This window comes from Bombus impatiens, unplaced genomic scaffold, assembly GCF_000188095.3.
Source record: "Bombus impatiens unplaced genomic scaffold, BIMP_2.2 scf_0011, whole genome shotgun sequence".
In the NCBI taxonomy this organism is placed as follows: Eukaryota; Metazoa; Arthropoda; class Insecta; order Hymenoptera; family Apidae; genus Bombus; species Bombus impatiens.
In genome coordinates this window covers 172,244-190,381 of record NT_176430.1, presented here as the reverse complement: position 1 = coordinate 190,381, position 18,138 = coordinate 172,244, and the positions used below count along the sequence as shown (strand labels likewise).

The 18,138-nt window shown below is 39.1% G+C and overlaps 1 protein-coding gene and 1 long non-coding RNA gene across 2 annotated transcripts in view; one reads left to right on the top strand and one right to left on the bottom strand.

Annotated features, from left to right (window-relative positions):
* The first annotated feature begins 1,812 nt into the window (after positions 1-1,812).
* The window catches only part of LOC112214070, a 19,988-nt gene continuing 3,662 nt past the window's right edge, over positions 1,813-18,138 (top strand). The window contains exons 1-2 of the long non-coding RNA XR_002947999.2: positions 1,813-3,852; positions 10,922-10,924. This is a non-coding gene — a long non-coding RNA (uncharacterized LOC112214070). The remainder of the gene's footprint in view (positions 3,853-10,921; positions 10,925-18,138) is intronic.
* Positions 13,645-18,138, bottom strand: part of LOC100741322 (LIM/homeobox protein Lhx9) — an 86,259-nt gene continuing 81,765 nt past the window's right edge. The window contains exon 6 of the mRNA XM_012393917.3: positions 13,645-18,138. This exon is cut by the window's right edge and continues 16 nt beyond it. Coding sequence (XP_012249340.1) covers positions 18,076-18,138 — 63 coding nt within the window. The 3' untranslated portion in view covers positions 13,645-18,075.

Genomic DNA, 18,138 nt, shown 5'->3' with positions numbered 1-18,138 from the left:
AAACGGAGACACTCCGTTCATCTCTGTCTGTCTCGCAGAACGAGAACCTTCTTGGCCTCCATGTTGATTTTCCATGACTCAATTTTCGAGCGATTGTCCCTAGCAAGTGTTGAGTCCTGTTTATGCGATCGTGGTCCTTAGTCAATGCCAGGTCGTATTTGTAAAATAATGTATTATTTTATTAGTCATTTCCTGCGTTTAGGCAAAAAGCTTTTAAAGAAAGCATAGAGACAGGTTTACGATACCTCACTACAGATGGCAGCACATACATACCAGCGCTAAATTCAAAAATAAAATCCTAAATTGTGTCGTATTTTTGTTTTTCCAATTTTCAAATGTTTAAATATCATTTCAATAGTAACGCTGAATGAATAAAAGACGAACTATTATATATAGATCAGAGTCATGTCTGCCGTGATGAATACAGACACCAGCGGCACTACAGATAAGCTTGAAAATATGTAGCATGATTTGTTTGTTTGTTTTATTAGTTCTTATATAATACCTTCTTGTTGACTCAAATTCGAATCGTTTCCTCGTTTTTTATATTACCTCTTGCTGTACCTCGTAAAATATACAACATTTTATATTCTTTCGTTATTATATTAAATACTAATTACGTCTCGTATAATATACAAGTTTGATTATTCTGTACGAAATTAAAGATTGAACTTTAAAATATTCAGACTTGACTATTTCAGCTATGTGCCCGTACCTTATTATGTATGTATGTATATAGATTCTTATGAAACGTCTATTTCGAACTCCAAATATTTCATTTGCCCGCTGTATATACACATTTTAACCATATTCTTAATACAAGCAACGACTGCTTATTTTCTATAGGCTCTAAACATTAATTCACCACACTCGTTTTAACGAGTATTCCCAGCTATGAAGTCCTCTCTTTTTCTAACAAGTATCTTCTGTTTCTTCTTTTTCAGTGGAAGGAACGTTCCCTCGCAAAGATATTGCAAGTGCGTAGCCATGATCGTTGTCGTACGTGTTAGCTTTGCTACAATAGAGTGGAAGATACGTACTAATTGGATGCAGCCTTTTAGGCCGCTGCCACGGAGCAACGGGGGTTGGTTTAGATTGGAAGAGTAACGACATAGACTGTAGCTGCTGCTACTGACTACTACGACAGATCAAGTTACACAAAGGCAGCTTTTTTAATTGGATAACGTCATATCGGCGCGTTCGCGCGCGTATCCTAACTTTTTTTCCCATCGATTTACTCGGTTTGCCAGCGGCCACCTATGGAACGACTATATCCTCCCCATAGAAAATCGAACGAATTCCTCTGGCTGCGCTGTCAAGCCGAGGAAAACGTCGGATCCGTTGTTGGCCTGCCACCGATACACACATCGTGTGTGAACTCGTTAGCCGTTTCGACATAGAGTTTCCGTGACTGACGAAAAAAAAAAAAAAACGAGATGTGCCCTCTCTTTGGCCTGTGTCGCGCGTCGAGCTGCGCGAGAGACCACTTATCAAATAACGCGATTGTACTTTCAATTTTCAATTAGTCGTGGTGCCTAGCGAGTCTGTCAACGGCTAACTTCCCGCTTGTCGTCACCGGTCACTATTCAACACTTTGACTATTTTTGGTTTCCTGCCGGTAGTAATAACAGGCGATAAGCAACAGCTGGAGACCGCTTTACGTCTTTGTTTCTCTTTTTCATACTTATTCCAAATATAGATACCATCTGTTATCTTGCGTATTTTATAATTTTCGATACTTTGGTTCGTATGCATGATTCGCAGTAATAAGCAAAAGTGAACGCACGCTTTGTACGACAGAACAACTTTTCTTGGAGAAGTTAGAAGTTAGAATTTACAATTTGTCGGAATCGCGAATAAGGAAGTAAAGGTCACTTTTTACAATTTTTTTACCTGACCCTGTAATGAGAACTGAAATAACACATTTTCTAGAGTTCTGTCAGTTATATATGTACGTGCTGAAAATTGTATCGAAATCAGTTGATACGGAAACAAGCGACAGACATCGAAAGATGTAAGAATCTGTACATGTTAGCCCGAATATCGCGAAACTGCGATTTTTACTATTTTTAATCATTTGTTGTTCATAGTAACGTTCATCGATTTCGAGGAAAATTTCAGCATGTACGCATAGAAAATAAGTGTGAAATCCACCGCAACGTAATTCTAAACCTCATTGAGCACGATTTTCATTGCAACGTAATATATTCATCAGGAAGAACGAAAGTCTCGAAAAAACCATGGATCGCAAATACCCTGCCTCCACCCCACCCCTTGAAAAAGAATGTTAAAATTTTAATAATTCTTAAACTGGTTTTATTCACAATGTGTTTACATTTATGATCAACTTTAATGAGAAAGTAGCGTGCTATTTTACGAAGCAACAGGATATTAAAAATTGCCTCGTGAAATATATGAGAACACAAGAATAATGGCAGATCTCTGTGTGCAGAAGACATTCCGCAACAATGCGATTTTCAAACGGCCGCATTAACAATTTGACTATCAAGAATTAATATCGCGACATCTGAATGCAGGTCGAGTCCTTATCAATTGGCGTGAAGAAGAACAGGTTAATTATCACCTTCGCTCGTGCTGATCCACTATTAGACTTACATAAAACAGTTCGCCGAGTGAAAATCAATCAGATGACAGTGCGATGAATAATTCGAGAAGAACGCTTACTACTATATAAAATTTCTTTTACTTTTTCACTTTTCCAAGCGTGTATTATTTACGGATGAAAGCAGTTTCTCAAGTTGTAGTATCCTCAATCGACAAAATATCAGGATTTAAGTTTATAGGAATTCCCATGCAACGGTTGAAAGATCTAATCAAGGAGAATCGTATTATTGGTTGTATCCTTCTGGCTATATCGATAACAAGTGCAATATATTTGCGATTCGATTTTCATGCTCACGTCTCTTAAGCAAATTACGTGAAATTATACCACGCCAGGGTAGTCACTTCGTCTATTTTATGCACGATGGTGCTCCATCTAACCATAGCCAACTGGTTCGCCAATTTTTAAACGAAAATTTTGGGTTACCGTGAATAGCAAGTGGACCTGCTCCTCACATTTCTTCTTCCACTTTTCTTCCACATTCAATCTCCTTGTTTATGAGATTCGTCGGCGGTCCTTTTGGGGGGAGAAGAAATTATTACTGTATTATTATTGTAGTTCAAGTGAACAGATTACATGTGATTGCATGTGACTTTTTTCATACAAAATCAATACGTAATCTTGGGGAGTAACTTGGCGGAAATGTAGAAATGCGAGTTCAGGGCTATTTAAATAGACGGAAAGGAAAAAGAAAAGAAGAAGAAAGGAGAAAGATAAAAAGGTGTGGGGTATATAATGGTGGATCTGAGGCATCTACGTGCAATAGTAAGAGCTATTTTCCCTGCATCTGTCTGCAGCATGTAAACACATTGTACATAAAACCAGTTTAGGAATTATTAAAACTTTAACATCTCTTCCGAGAGGGGTCACGTGCGACCAGTGGCCCCTTTGAGACTTTTGTTCCTCGTGACGAGTAGAATACACGTGGAATAAAAAAATGTTGACCCTGAAAATCATGCTCGAGGTCGCTTTTTACACCTCTTTTTACACTTATTTTTTTGTACGCACTGTACACATATAACTGACATAAATCTACAAAATGTGTTGTATAAATTTTCATTATAAACTTAGATAAAAAAGTTGAAGAAAGTGATCTTTCGCTTTATTCCACGTGATTTCGAGTAATTGCACTTAGAAAACTAATTTGCATCTAGTGAAGTAATCCAAAGAATATCAAGTCGTTTGGTTCAATTTTAGAAAAGTGTTTCTGTTTTAAAGGCTGTCCGAATGTTCACGATTGTTACAATCGTGAATATAAAAGTGACACATGAAATTAACAAATAAAAGATTGAAAAAGAATGAGAGAAAAGACTACCGAATAGAACAGCTTTCAAAGAACATTTCTTCGATTAAACAAATTTGAAAATTGTTGAAAGCTACCGATCGTACGAGTCTCTGGAATATAAAGAAACCATTTTATTTTGAATAAATAAATGAAGACCGAAGGACCCATTTTCAGTACTTCGCTATTTTACCACCAAGCAACTGAAATCTAAGCCATGCCACCACTAATTATATGTTTCCCAATACGTATATTTCACCAATAGCCTCATAACGTGCTAATAAATTTCAAAATGTTTCGTATAACGCGCATAACGTATTCATAAAAGGCGTCTGCAGGTATTCGAATAGCTTTTTGAGCCAGTGCATGTACGTGTATGACATACTGTACTTATAAAAGTGACAATTCTGCGCATAGTTCTATTTCGATGACGAAGAGCAGTAAAATCGTATATCTTATAGGTCGAACAAAATCAGCTGATTTACAAAATCAGTCGAATTACGAGTAGATAGTTACGTTTGAAGAAACGGTTGTCGTTTCCAATAATGGTGGGCACCGGCTAATTTACTAATGTAAAGCCATCCGTTTTCACGCTCTCCCCTCAAACTTCGCCGTTTATCTCCCTTTTGATTCCACCCCGTTTCATCCCAACTATGTCTCTCACAAGCATCAATTTCGTTTTCCTTCGCCTTTCTTTCTTTCTCCTTTGTGGCCTTTATGCGATCCTGCGATCATCCGCCTTTGCCAACGCGTTATCTATCCTCTTGAGCCAAGCTATTACGCGATTGTATCTTAAATAAAATATCACCAGCGTTCCGACGCCAGCCACTCGAAATAATAATTGTCATCTGGATGTCAGCTTTCGCTCTTGCGTTCCTTTCACCCTCGTCTCTGGGCCCATGTCCCTTTCCTGTCCATCTTCTTGTTCCCCTTTCCGCGTTTACGTTTCGAGAAAATGTAAAGATATGATCGCTACAGTCCGGGAGAATTCAAGTGAAAACGTTTCGATTTTCACGAAATATTTCTTTTATTTCGGATTCGTATATATCTTAGAAGTTACTCCTATCGATATAGCAAATTGTGCCAAGGCGAAATTAGTTGGTTTAGGATGAATAACATCGACTTTAAGATTTTCTTCCTTTGAAGCTATTTTTGTCCAGTTTTCAATGTCACGAATATATTTTTATTCTTTACAAAAGACACATTGCAGTACTTTTGTAAGATCTATCGTTCCAGTGACGACGAAAAAAAATATACGTAATGATCCAGCAATGAAAGTTATCTTGAGACATATCATTCCGTTTCTAATCTTGAAACATTGAAACCCATTAGCATAGATAATCATAAGAGTATAACAATTTCTACAAAAATCCTTTTCAGTTTTTCTTTTAGTTTAGTTAATAGAAAATCTTTTCTAGTTAAACACATATAATAAATACATACAGTTAAACATGTATAATAAACTGTATTTATTTCCTGTATTTATTTAGTTACTGTCTGTAGTTACTAGTCCTGTAGTTATTTAGTGTTAAAAATTATGGTCATTTATACTACTGATATACGAATTACGCTTTATTTTAACTAACGTGATTTAAAAGAAGGAACAACAAAGCTATCCTCGCCTCAGCAATCGAGTGGCATAGCTTAGAGAATTAATTAAATTTCAGCTTAATACGCGAATAAAACGAACGATTTAATAACATCAGCAATTAATATCTACGTTGTATTTTTTCTTTTTTTTTTTTTTTGCGTCGAAAAGTATTCATCAACCATTTCAATTAAATATGTGAAAATAAATTCCTTTGTGAATTCCCCTGGACCAGAAAACTTGTTCCCTTTCTCCCTGTGCTTCAATTTTTTTCCTTTTTCCTTCTCTCTCTCTCTCTCTCTCTCTCTCTCTCTCTCTCTCTCTCTCTCTCTCTCTCTCTCTCTCTCTCTCTCTCTCTCTCTCTCTCTCTCTCTCTCTCTCTCTCTCTCTCTCTCTCTCTCTCTCTCTCTCTCTCTCTCTCTCTCTCTCTCTCTCTCTCTCTCTCTCTCTCTCTCTCTCTCTCTCTCTCTCTCTCTCTCTCTCTCTCTCTCTCTCTCTCTCTCTCTCTCTCTCTGTTTCTCCATTTCGCGACACAATATTGTACTTTTAATTATTTCGAACGCCGTGATCCTGCGAGCGTTATTAAAGCAATTGCAACAGGTATCGTCGCTTGATTCCGGAACGGACACTGGGAACGCTGCGAATATCGAGTGTAAAAGTTTTAGCAATGGAGGATTTCCATTCGAACGTTTCTGCCAGAGGTGCAAAAGTTAACAAGATTTTTCCTCTGCGACGTTTATTAAAATCCTCAAGTATGGAGAATCATTCGATTGATTAGAAGAAATTATATTCGTTTATCAGATACACAAATGAGTTTGGTGTAGCGCTTAATTCGTTTATCCCAATGGTGTACTTTCTTTCTTGTCATCTTGTTTAGACGAGGTACTTAATGAAAAAATATCGAATATAAAATTATGATAAAGGACGATTTCTTTAATATATACATAATATACCTCTAACGTTCTACATAATGTAAATAATATATAATACATAAAATTGTATAATAAATTAAAATTCAAACATACATTAGCTGAATACTTTAAATAAGCTACTCAAATCATAGTAATTCGTTCGTTTCTTCTTTCTTTTTATCATTTCAGATCACCTTTTCACGGACTAAAATTGCAGCCAACTTTTAATATCTTCTACTCAAACACACCGATGGATCCACACCTCATCATATACGCACCATATTTTGAAAGGAGTTGGAAACCAACTAACTAACATTAAACCAACTAACCAAAAGTCCAACAAATTTTTAATATCTTCAAGTGAAACACACGAATGGAGCCAGGTCTCGCGTATCGTATCTTAAAAGGAATCTGAAGAACACACGGAGCGTTTCGATCACTAAACCAACCGACTAAAATTGCAAGAAAATCTTAGTACCTTCAACCGAGACACACCGATATAACCAGCGTATACGCGTCATATTTTACGTGCATTTCGATCGGCCAACCTTTGCAGGCGGATATCGTTTCGAAGGTGAAATAATTATTGTACCGAAGGCAACGAGCGTGCAGCGTGCACGATAAAATCCTTTCCGTAGATGGCGAACAACACATATTCATTCGCACGAACATGCACACAATCTCCCTTTCTCATGTGTACTTGTGTATGTATATGCGAAACATACATACATACTTAGTTGAAGCAAGAAAGAGAGTCGAGGAGCTTATTTACTTAGCCTGCACACCACCCCCAGACGCAGGGAAAACAGTTATACGTAGCTAACTACGTAGCTACGCTAATTAGAACCACTCCGGCGGAATAATTAGAAATTAGACCGAACGGACTGCCGGCGAACTGGGCAGAGAACGCCGTCGGAGACACTCTTAATATATGCCTTTTATTTTTCCGCTCTCCCTCGTTTCACAGGATTGCACGCAACGGAAAACGGGTGTCGTTGGAAGGAGGATAAAAAGAAGCGGAGCGTGCGGTTACACCACTTCCAAGACGTCCGCACGATCGAACGCTCAGTCGCTTGTAATCTCGTTTGCTCCTCCTTTTAATAGATCGTTAATTAGCGAACGAATTAACTAGCCTTCCATTTCTGGTATAACCTTCGATCGATAAATTTTTCTTCTTCTCGACAGATGAGGTACAGTGATTCGCGAAAGTTATTCGGACGCTTATTATAAGTTCGTCATGCGTTATATGAAAAATTGTGAGATTTCTTTAACGTTGTAATGAAATACGATTATCATAATTATATTGGAAAGAAACCAATTTGAAAATGGACATACGTAGAAATTGTAAGACGTTTGTTGCAAAAATATATTTAGTAAAAAATGAATATATAGTATGAATAGACATTTAATATATATATACTGAAGTGTAAAATATGATATGTAATATATAGTATATATCTAATAAGAGTCTTATTAATATAATAATTGACTGTCTCTAGATATCCTTGACTCTGCAAAATATACATACTTATACTAAATATCTTGTAGTTTCTGTATCAGATTTTCAGATTCGTTTCACATTTTATCGATATAATCATGATAATCGAGTCTTCTAACAGTACTAATAAAAGTTCAAAACGTTTCCTTTAATACGCGTAATATTCATATAAGATTTGCGCAAAGTGTTCCAGAGAAGATATTCGAAGCTGTTTAATACGATTAACTTGAAGCTAAATGATTCGACTATTAAGAATGATCGTAAACGAGCAACGGATGCTCGTGAACAGATAACTAAATTAACCAAAGATTTTATAAAACTATCAATCTGACAATTATCGATCTTATAACTAATTCATAAAAGACGCAAATCATCGCACACAATAAAAGAATCGTAGCTCGATCTCGAATTAACCTGTTACTAACAGCCGGTTGTCTCGAAACAATCGAGCCAGGTAAAAGCGGGTTAAACGGATCGCGAACTCGTTTCTACCTTAATTATAATGCTGTTTCTCTGTTTCTCCTATATCAGAGAGAAAGAGTGGGGAAAGTTTGATTTTTCGCGTGACAAAGGCAAAAGTTTATCGGTTCGACGACGCGTAATTATCGTTGTTTCGATGGGAGGAATAGTCAACGACAGAGTCTTTCAGAGTACACGGGGCCAATTCCGATGGGGCAGCCCCCGGTTTCTACAACTTTAGCGGTAATTAACAATCGGTCGCGCATAACAAACTGAATTTAATTAATTGCATAACTGCACGGAGGTCCGTGCTTCTAATCGAACCGGGTACATATTGTTGCAGCCACCCTTCTACCCCTCATCAGCCACCGGCAATTAATTATAGCATTCCGGGTTAGCCGGGGAATTAATTACGTCCAGAAGTTGGACGTAGCCGGGGGATCGTTAGAAATCGTCCTTCGTTAGAGTTAAGCGAGCACCGGTTCCGCTGGTTATTGATGGTTTCTGGTTCCTCATCGGCCTGTTACTGACAGGGCCGAGTGCCCGTCCCGGCAATTCTGCATCCGTCTGCAATCAGACGCACTTTGCATTTTAATAAGAACCAATAATGTTATGGGATTTCTCTCTTTGCTCGGCCCTATCTTTATTTTCCCATGTTTTCTCCTTCCTTTAAGTTAGTAAACTTTATCTTTTTTTGTCGTTTTTTATTTCTTCTTGTCAATGATCGTCATTTCTGTTTCTTTCCTTGTCAACCTTCTCGCGTTTGGTATGCGATGTTATATTTCAAAAAATGATTAATCCAACGATACATTTATTTTTCGTAAAACCAGCTTTATTTTAATTTTGCTTCCTTGCGAAAATTTACCAAAGATGAGTTATTAATAGGTAAAATCCATTTTAAGGTAATTATTCGAATTTAATATTCCAAGAAAACCGTAGCTCTCTAGGTAAGAAAGTTACTTCAGCAGCGATAAGTTCTAGGATCTTCATCGTTCAAGCTGTTCTCCAGTTTGATCTCTAGATGATCAACTACAATCAGCCATCTCTCTCGAATGATTCGATACGAAAAAAGAGAAATTTACATGTTAACCATCCAATTCAAGACGGCTGTCCACCGTCGGAATTTCTAAATCGAAACACGCGTCCGAGATACATCGGAAGAAATAACGGCTTCTTGATCGACACAGGGCAAACGAGCCAGGACCGCGGTTTTTGGTCTGGGATTATATTTAGAGGCATCCGGGGCGTCCGCCAAACATTCGTCGTAATTAAAGACGGTTCGGTAACGAGTTAGCGACAGTCAATTAAGAAAAATTCCTACAGTGTATTATTAGAAATCCGCGGTCATTAAGGGGAATGAGACAAAGCGGATCCGTTGGTCGGTCAGATGGGGTGGGTGACGTTTCTAACGAGCGAAACACGTCGTGGTGTCTCGACGCTTTTTGCGAGGGTTACACCTCGCGAACACACGCCTATTTATACGACCACTTTTATTTAAAGTGGCATAAACTTACGGATATAATAGGTGCACGTCGGAGGTCGCAGGGTCCTCGTACACTAAGACCGACAGAGTGAGGGAGAATCTGGCATTCTCCGTCCCGTGGAGGAGGCATTTAACAGACGTGCACGTGTTCGACCATATTGCATTTGTGTCGTTCGATAAATAGGTAGGTAAGCAACTCCAACGGAAACCCGTGTTAATTAACGTTGAGTTTCAGGACTGATTTACGTGGCGTCTAATTAGCGGGCCTGCCGGCGACGTAGTAGGCATTTTGATTGGCCACTCCGCGAATAGAGCATGGGCCGATTGGCCTTGCTTTCCTGTTCCGACAGTATCGATTGTTTTCGTTTCTTCTCCCTGCCCTGCTGCCTCCTCCGCTTCTCTCCTTCTCCAACCCCTGTCCCTCCTACCTCAACCGTCACCCATTGCAACCACCCCGTCCCAGCCCTTGTGGTTGCTCTTTTTACGATCTCCTCTTGGAACAAAGCGCAGATAGCTGGAGCAGTTGCGCGTCCTCAAAGGGATTCCGTCGCAAGAAGAGTGTCGGCTCGAAAATAATGTATTACGGCCGTCTGCTCGGCCATTAAACCGTGCGCTTTTTACGCTATTATTAAAGTTTTATTTCGGCCCATCGGTTCCCCCGCAGGATCACATGCATTGTTCTTCTTTTACATACTTGCGATCCTCCATCTTGTCCACCGCGTGCTTGTCCGCCGAGTGATTCATGCACCCTGCGCCGGTAGGGTTATTAACGATTCCTTAATTAAATAAATTCTTCCGTTTCCCTTTTTATTCGGCCAACTGTCAGCCTATTTTCTCCTTCCTGTGCAAGGAAATGCGTAGACCAAGAAAGAGTTAGTCGAATTAGTGGAATACTTGAATCAAGTTACGCGATTCATTTTGCGATATATCAAATTCGATTACGAATAACTCTTTCCAACGATTGGTCTATGAAAATAGATTCCTTGACTCGTCGCTAGTGATATGAGAAAATCTTATTGACAGTTCGACGGTCATAGTTTTCTATGAGAATATAACTTTCACTCATCGAAAGGAAAGTTTGTTCAATTAATATTAATATTCTCGGTTGTAAGCATGATAATTCAGTAGCGTGCGCATACTACTTTATTTCTGAAAGTTATTCGATTGTTTATTTTATTACTTCCTGTATATTAAATACCTCCTTCTATTTTAGATAATCCTATTAAAGGATTATCCGAATGATTTTCTCGTTTTTGACATTTTCTCTTGCTCCACCTACAGTACACGATATTTTTCATTTTTTCGTTATCATATTATAAACTAGTGCAAAGTACGAGATCGAATATCGAGAATGTTGTAGCTTAATTGAGTCGAATAACTCTACTTTAGCCTATACGTTGCGTTGTTCTCTTTCTTCTTTGTTTCCCTATGTACAAAGATGGAATTGATTTGTTTCTTCGAAGTCAATTCACAGGGGTTAAATTGAATTTGCTGGCACCAATGGCTGCCAATTACCGCAGTCTGTGTGTATAATAATTCGATCGAGTGGAGCTGGCCCCGGTGCTTATGCGCCGCTTGTATTTAAATTGTGTTATTGCCGTACAATAGTTTCGTTTATCGTACGCCCAGGAAAACGATACAGCGCGGTGCACCGTAGTTCGAACTATGTTCAATTCCATTGTATTTTATTAGAGCCGTTCCAATAAAATCTGATTACATGAAAAATTGATTGCGTGCGCGCGAGCACGCGCTTGTGCGTTTACCGATTCTACGTTTGCAGCCGTGTGCCACGTTGAATTTTCCAAAAAATTAGACGTCCAAAGCTATGAAACTTTGATATGAGATTTCTCTGTCAGAAATGTCCGATATTGGGATTCTTAATTGTTTCACAGATAATCCTTCCGATTCGATAAACATATTTATACTAGAAACTTAAGAAAGTACACCGGGTTGTCAAATAAATTTCTGCAATGCTTTATTTTTTTCAAGTTATTGTTATTAAATGTTATCTTGATTTAATGTGCAGCGTAATGTATGTACATTTTTATATATACACATATGATGATGTATTTACAAATAAAATACAAGAGAAAGAAGTAAATATACGTCGTTGAACTTTTATACTATCGTAATCTCTGTCGAAACTTGTTATTTTTTGTAATACTCCATAATGTTGATTATAAAATGCCTTAGAAAATACATGTGCGATTTAAGTATTTCTTTTCTTATTCATCGATCGCCGCAATTCTTTTACTGAACCTCCATAAAACACGAAGTAACTGAGAAATATTAAGAGACGTTATTCACTGATGATATCTCGGTCGGTAAAGTTGGAAATTGCTAATATTATAACCTTCGTATACTTTCTTAATAATCTCTAATAATGAAACTCACCTGTACTTATACCTCGCCATAGTGAAATGAAAATCAACTATAAAAGATTTGTAGCAAGATCTCACAACAAAACTACGTTCCGTTTTTTACAGAAACCTGCAACTGTGCCGCGTAATGTTAAAGTCTGCCACAGATGTCGCACTAGTAGTTTCCTTAAATCGATTGCTTCTTGATCTTTCAACAAATTATTTCCCGTTAACAACATTATTTCACCATTTATTCAGCAATTAATCACATACTTGCAAACTTTCCAATTATCGGGAAATCAGTTAATAAAATTTTACGCAAACCTATTAAGCTCAGTACAGGGACAAAGACACCTGTATAGGTTTTTCTTTTTTATCAAAATATCTGCGCTCAATTGCGTAGCATTATCGTTCTGAAATTCGGTATTCGACAGCCAACTTTCAGCAGGATTGCTAATTCATAAACGTTTATTACATCTATTTATGTCCTTTTTGAAAATATCGTTGATGAATGAGTAGTAGATAACGCGTAGACGAATAATAATAATTGATTATCGAACAATTCGATCATTTACTCGATGACAACTACATCGTGGTCGAATATTTTCAAAGTAAGTTGTAGAACTACAGAAGCATGAAAGAAATAAAATCTATAGATTCTAAAATAACTGATGAGTATTTCAAATATATTTTTAGAGCAAATTAATCTGTTAACCAAAGGAGACGAGTCAACTTGTCACTCAAACTGCAACTTTCTCAGTTACGATAATATCTTCAATTAAAAATCCGCTACTTGTTTACGTAATCGCCGTTAAAAACGGATTATTTTACATTTATGTTTGCAAGAACTAAAACCGACTTAACTGAAGTTGATCTGTCTTTTATAAAGTTCCTGGCTAACAACGACTCGGTTAATAAATTAATTAAAATTCCAATGATTTTGATAGATATTCCACTGGTTCTTTTCGTCCGACCTTGAAACGTCCTTGATCCTTTCTCTCCCAAGAAATAAAAGAAATTGCCATCGCGTCCTTTCCTCAATGGCAAAACAACTTCCGCCACGGGGAGAGAGAAACTTTTTCCCCGTCTCCCGAAAACGCGGCCAATAAGTTTCCGAAGGTGGAGGCATGAAAAGTTTGGAAAGCTCGCTCATTAATCTCGCCACGCTGGGTACGATATCTCGTGAGATTCAATTTCTTAAATTGGACAGTAACGTTCGCTTACCTCGAGGTCGTTTTGGGCTTCCTCGTCTGCGTCTGTTCGCGGTAGACTGCCAAGGAAATGATCGTGTAAGTATACTGCGGAAGAACTGGGACGGATGTGATATTTCTCGTATATACACACATCAAGAATCGAACGTATGACCAAGCATATATATGTGACTCACATGAACGAACGACGTTCTAAAAACTTGTGATTTTTATTTAATTAATAAACGTGTTTTGTATGTGTCTGTGTGTCGTGTGTATTTTTTTCTTTTTTTTTTTTGTATTTTACAAGAGGCCGCGAGAAATCATTCAGAGATGTCGTCGGGTCCCGAATAAGAAGATCGAGATAAATCAAATAACAAAATTAACTAAACGCGAAAAGATCGTGATCTGATCCAACCGCGTGTACGCTCAACCGAGGACAACGTTCTTCGACGTACCACCACCAATGGATGCGACCTATTCGTACAATCTTTCCAGTTTTCTTCGATCATTTCGCAATATTGGAAACCACCATCTTGTGGTTCGAATCGAGACGAGCGGATAGATCTTAAAATTAAGATTTCGAACTGAGTATGAGGAATCGTAATTTCACGTCGCTTTAAACCAAGATAGATAAAAAGCAAATTGAACGAAATCTTCATTAACGATACAAAGGAAACAAAACAAAATAATCAGTTTCATACTAGAATAAGACCGATGAAAATGATCATCTCGCTCGAACAATCATCAAGCGAGTCACACGTTCGATCGTACAATGTAGCGGATGATCGAAATCGTGCATCCACTAGTGATGGCCGTCGAGGCATCGTACCCGCGATCGTCCATCGTAGGACGCGCGGTGTCCCGTCGCCGCATTTAATAGTAAATACATAACCATTTATATCACACAAACTTTTAACAATATACAAAATGTACCCTATGTACAAGATTAAATTACACGATCCGTCAGCAAACAACTCCTTCGTCCGATCGAGCTTCTTCCATTCGAGAGCATGAAGTTTTCGTTTTCTCGCACGATCGCGTCGTGGGTCGAAAGAATTGGAGAACACGCGCGCTATATTCGAAGAGAAATCGACGCGAAATCAGCAAGGGAACGAACGCGCTCTCCCTTGGATCCCTTTCGTCGAGCACCATTGCGGCGATCGTGCGTTGAAAACATTGTCATCCGCTTTTTCTTTTTCGTTCTCTCCTTTTACTTTTTTTTTTTTTCATTCCGTTAACTCTTTAACTCTATCATTCTCGTCTCGAATCCTCGTAAGCGCGAGGCGGCGTTCTCAGAGACGAAAGTTTCGCTAAGAACGATACGGGTAAACGAGTAACGATCAGTTGCACGGCACGGAGGCGGTCGTTCGGTCGCTTTATAGAAATTTCGGACATGGCACTTGTCGATCGATTTTAAAATAACGCGGAAAACATACAGTGACTCGTATTGATATTCGAACACGTGGTATGCGAAACATTATTGTTTGTAATTAACTAGTTGACTTGTTTTTAATATATTAGAATAAATACTGTAGTTGAATAGTGAAATATTGTAGTTGATTGAAACATTTTATCTAATGTACATAGCTTTCCTAAATAAGAAATGCTAAGGTAAATAATTCTCAAATTTTATGAAATATCCGATTACTAATGCGAGTCATTGTATATGAAAAACGTCGGAAAAAATAGGGGAAGGGATATTTTTTATTTATCACAAACAAAACTTATTACTTTGAATAAACCTCGAAGAGGAAGTCGTATATTATAATCAGAGAATCACTGATCGTTCGTCAACGACTTTTCTTTTTTCTATTAGCTAGTATGCTATTTAGGTCTATACAATGTATGAATTTTTTCACAATGTTCGTTAGAATTCGTTCGATATATTTTTGCAATGATCTCGACGATCGTTCGTCAAACGAAGAATTCTACATATCTCGAGGATGAGAAATCGACAAGAAAATGTAGACCGCCATAAAGCGAACCGAGGCAGCCGTTTCCGCGTGATTTACACCCAAAACATGTGTCTTTAGTTTCGCATTGAGCTTCGAACGTGCCCGAACCTGTGTCGTTTCCGGTTTCCCTGCCGGTTCGTCGACTTCGACGACGGAACAGCGTGTCTTGATGGAAAAAGGAAACAATTTGTACAACTTGTAACGAGGGACTTCGACACGGAAACCGACGACAAGCTCGGGCGATAGTAGATATATCGTAACGTGTTCACGATTATACATTTACGTAAATGTTTATTACGGATGTCGAAACCCTGCCACTTAGAAAAAGTATTGTTACACGCTTCAATCCTTCGCCATGAGCATCCTTGGGCAGCGGAGCTCGCGCTCTCATCATCCGACAGTGTATCAACTCTATTTCCTGTCTACAAGAATTTTCTTTATTGTGCAGCTTACGCGTCAACTTTTTAATAAACAGAAAATATCGACAAAACACTTTGCTTTGATTCAGGACAATGAGTTTCTCTCTGCAGAAATTTTCTTTATCGTGCATCCTATGTATCAATTTTTTTAATAAACAAAATATATCGATCATATTGCTTTGATGCTGAACGAAAAGTTTCGTAGATTCTATCGACGTTTTGGAATTGTTTAAATTGAATATAATTGTATTCCCGATCGTTATTGGAGAATATTAAATGAAAAAGTTCTTCATCTTCGTGGGTAGAATATTACAGTATCAAATGACGCTAATAACAAACTGCGAATGCGATGTTTGATGAATACAATTTTTTGTTCGATGAAAATTGCGTAACGTCTCATGAATCGTGCACATACAGACTACATTTCGCAAAAGGAAAAGAATCAATCCAACCACGAGGGCATTGGCAAGGAAAATTCGAATAACAATTTCGCTCATTCGACAGTTTCACCTCGATGTGGCCTTTTATTTCACCATGGGAGAGACTCGATTAACGCGAGAACAAGGAACGCTTAATGAGATTACAGGGAGAGGCCACGCTTCAAGGACGGAGATGGGGCGACATTGAAAGAAAAATAATTTCGTAAGGTCCGGAACCTGACAATTTCAATCGTCGAATTATCTAGATCGATGAGATCTTCCGACATACGCGATTTTAGATCTCGAGGTTGCCGCTTCAGGTCCTGACTGCTTTAGAAATTCTATTCGAAGAGAAGAATACGTAAAGCCACGTGTTTGAAAGCTTCGATCGGTTGAACCTTTGCGAACGGAGAAACTGTTCTTTATGTTGTTATTAATATTTTTCCCTCGGGATTAAAGCAAAGCCAATAGGCCATAGATTAATAATCGCTGCAACGTTAATAAAACGAACAACCTGCCGAAGATTAAAATAATATTATCTTGAAACTAAAACGATGGAAGGGGTGATTTACAGCAATCACGAGACATATAATGTTTACAAAGGCTAACCAAACGAAATCGATTACAAAATATCGTGAATAAACAATCGTAAAAGAGAGAAGAGAGCACCAAGCGCGGATGCAAACACGTTACAGAGGAAACGCAGCGAAACACAAGCGCGAAAGTGATTGTCGATTGGCTGACGTGAGATTAACAGGATTACCGATTCGATTAAACAGTGACGAGTACCAAAGAATCGACTGGAGCCGAAGAGAACTTGCGTTACACTGCTGTCGGCGACGATACACGCGTCCGTGCACCGCGGGACGCTTCGATTATTCTCGATTCTCCGTGATTGAGCAAAGATTATCGATTAAAGGGGGGAGACCAGTTGAGAGGATGCGTTCAGCGTTCTCGCACGTGGCCGTACGCGCAATTTACCGAGCAATCCAACGAGACATGTGCACGCTATTGCTCGAAGTTCGTCTGGATCGCCCTCAAAGTGGCGATCGAGAGGATCGTTGGCGCACAAACAATTATCACGTGACGAAAGACCGAATCGAAGATACGTTCGATCGGTCGGAGCACGTCGAAAGACGAAAAAGAAACATTGTCCTCTCCATTCTTTATGGAGTACTTGCTAGCGACATATAGTTCGGTCACAAGCAGAACGAGAACCTCGTATTGCAGGCAGGTTCCTCGTCCACCAGGATAATCCTTCGTTTCCTCTTGCACTTGTACACAGAACTCGCGTCGTTCACAGGACAAGATACAGTCTATCACTTGTTTCCTCTATCTCCGCGAGAGGAGACCGCTCGCGAATCGGCTAATCAAAGCTACGAGGAGTTCACGATTCGAACGTCGCTGCAACTTTTTTTTCAGATGACAGATCGTAAGAACTCTATGTCGTACTCCATTCTTCCTTTCTTCCATCTTCGAATCGACGACGATGATGGAACTGAGAGAGGAAGGAGACTAGCGGCGGCGCTCGAAACCAGGGCGAGGATTGGTTCAGCCAGGAAACGGGCCTGACACCTCGATAAAGTTAATCAACGAGGGTAGTTGTTCAATCACAGGTGTCCTGTGCCCACGGAGACCAGTCCTGATAGGTGGACGCCTGCAGGTGTGTTTGCTGTACCGCCAGTCCAGGATGTACGAGTGCCATCTGATGATGATGGTGATGGTGGTGGTGATGATGGTGGTACTGCTGATGACCCGGCGGAGGCGGCGAATAGGGATCCCCTCCGACAGCGACGTCCACGACATCTACCTGCGATGGTACGACGACGGGCGTCGGCTGCGGAGAGGCTTGTACCTTCTTCGGGCGACCGACCGGGTTGCCACCTCATTCGCGGCTTCTTCGAGGCCGACCAACCTTACCTTTTCTTACCGGTGCGCCGCCGTTCCC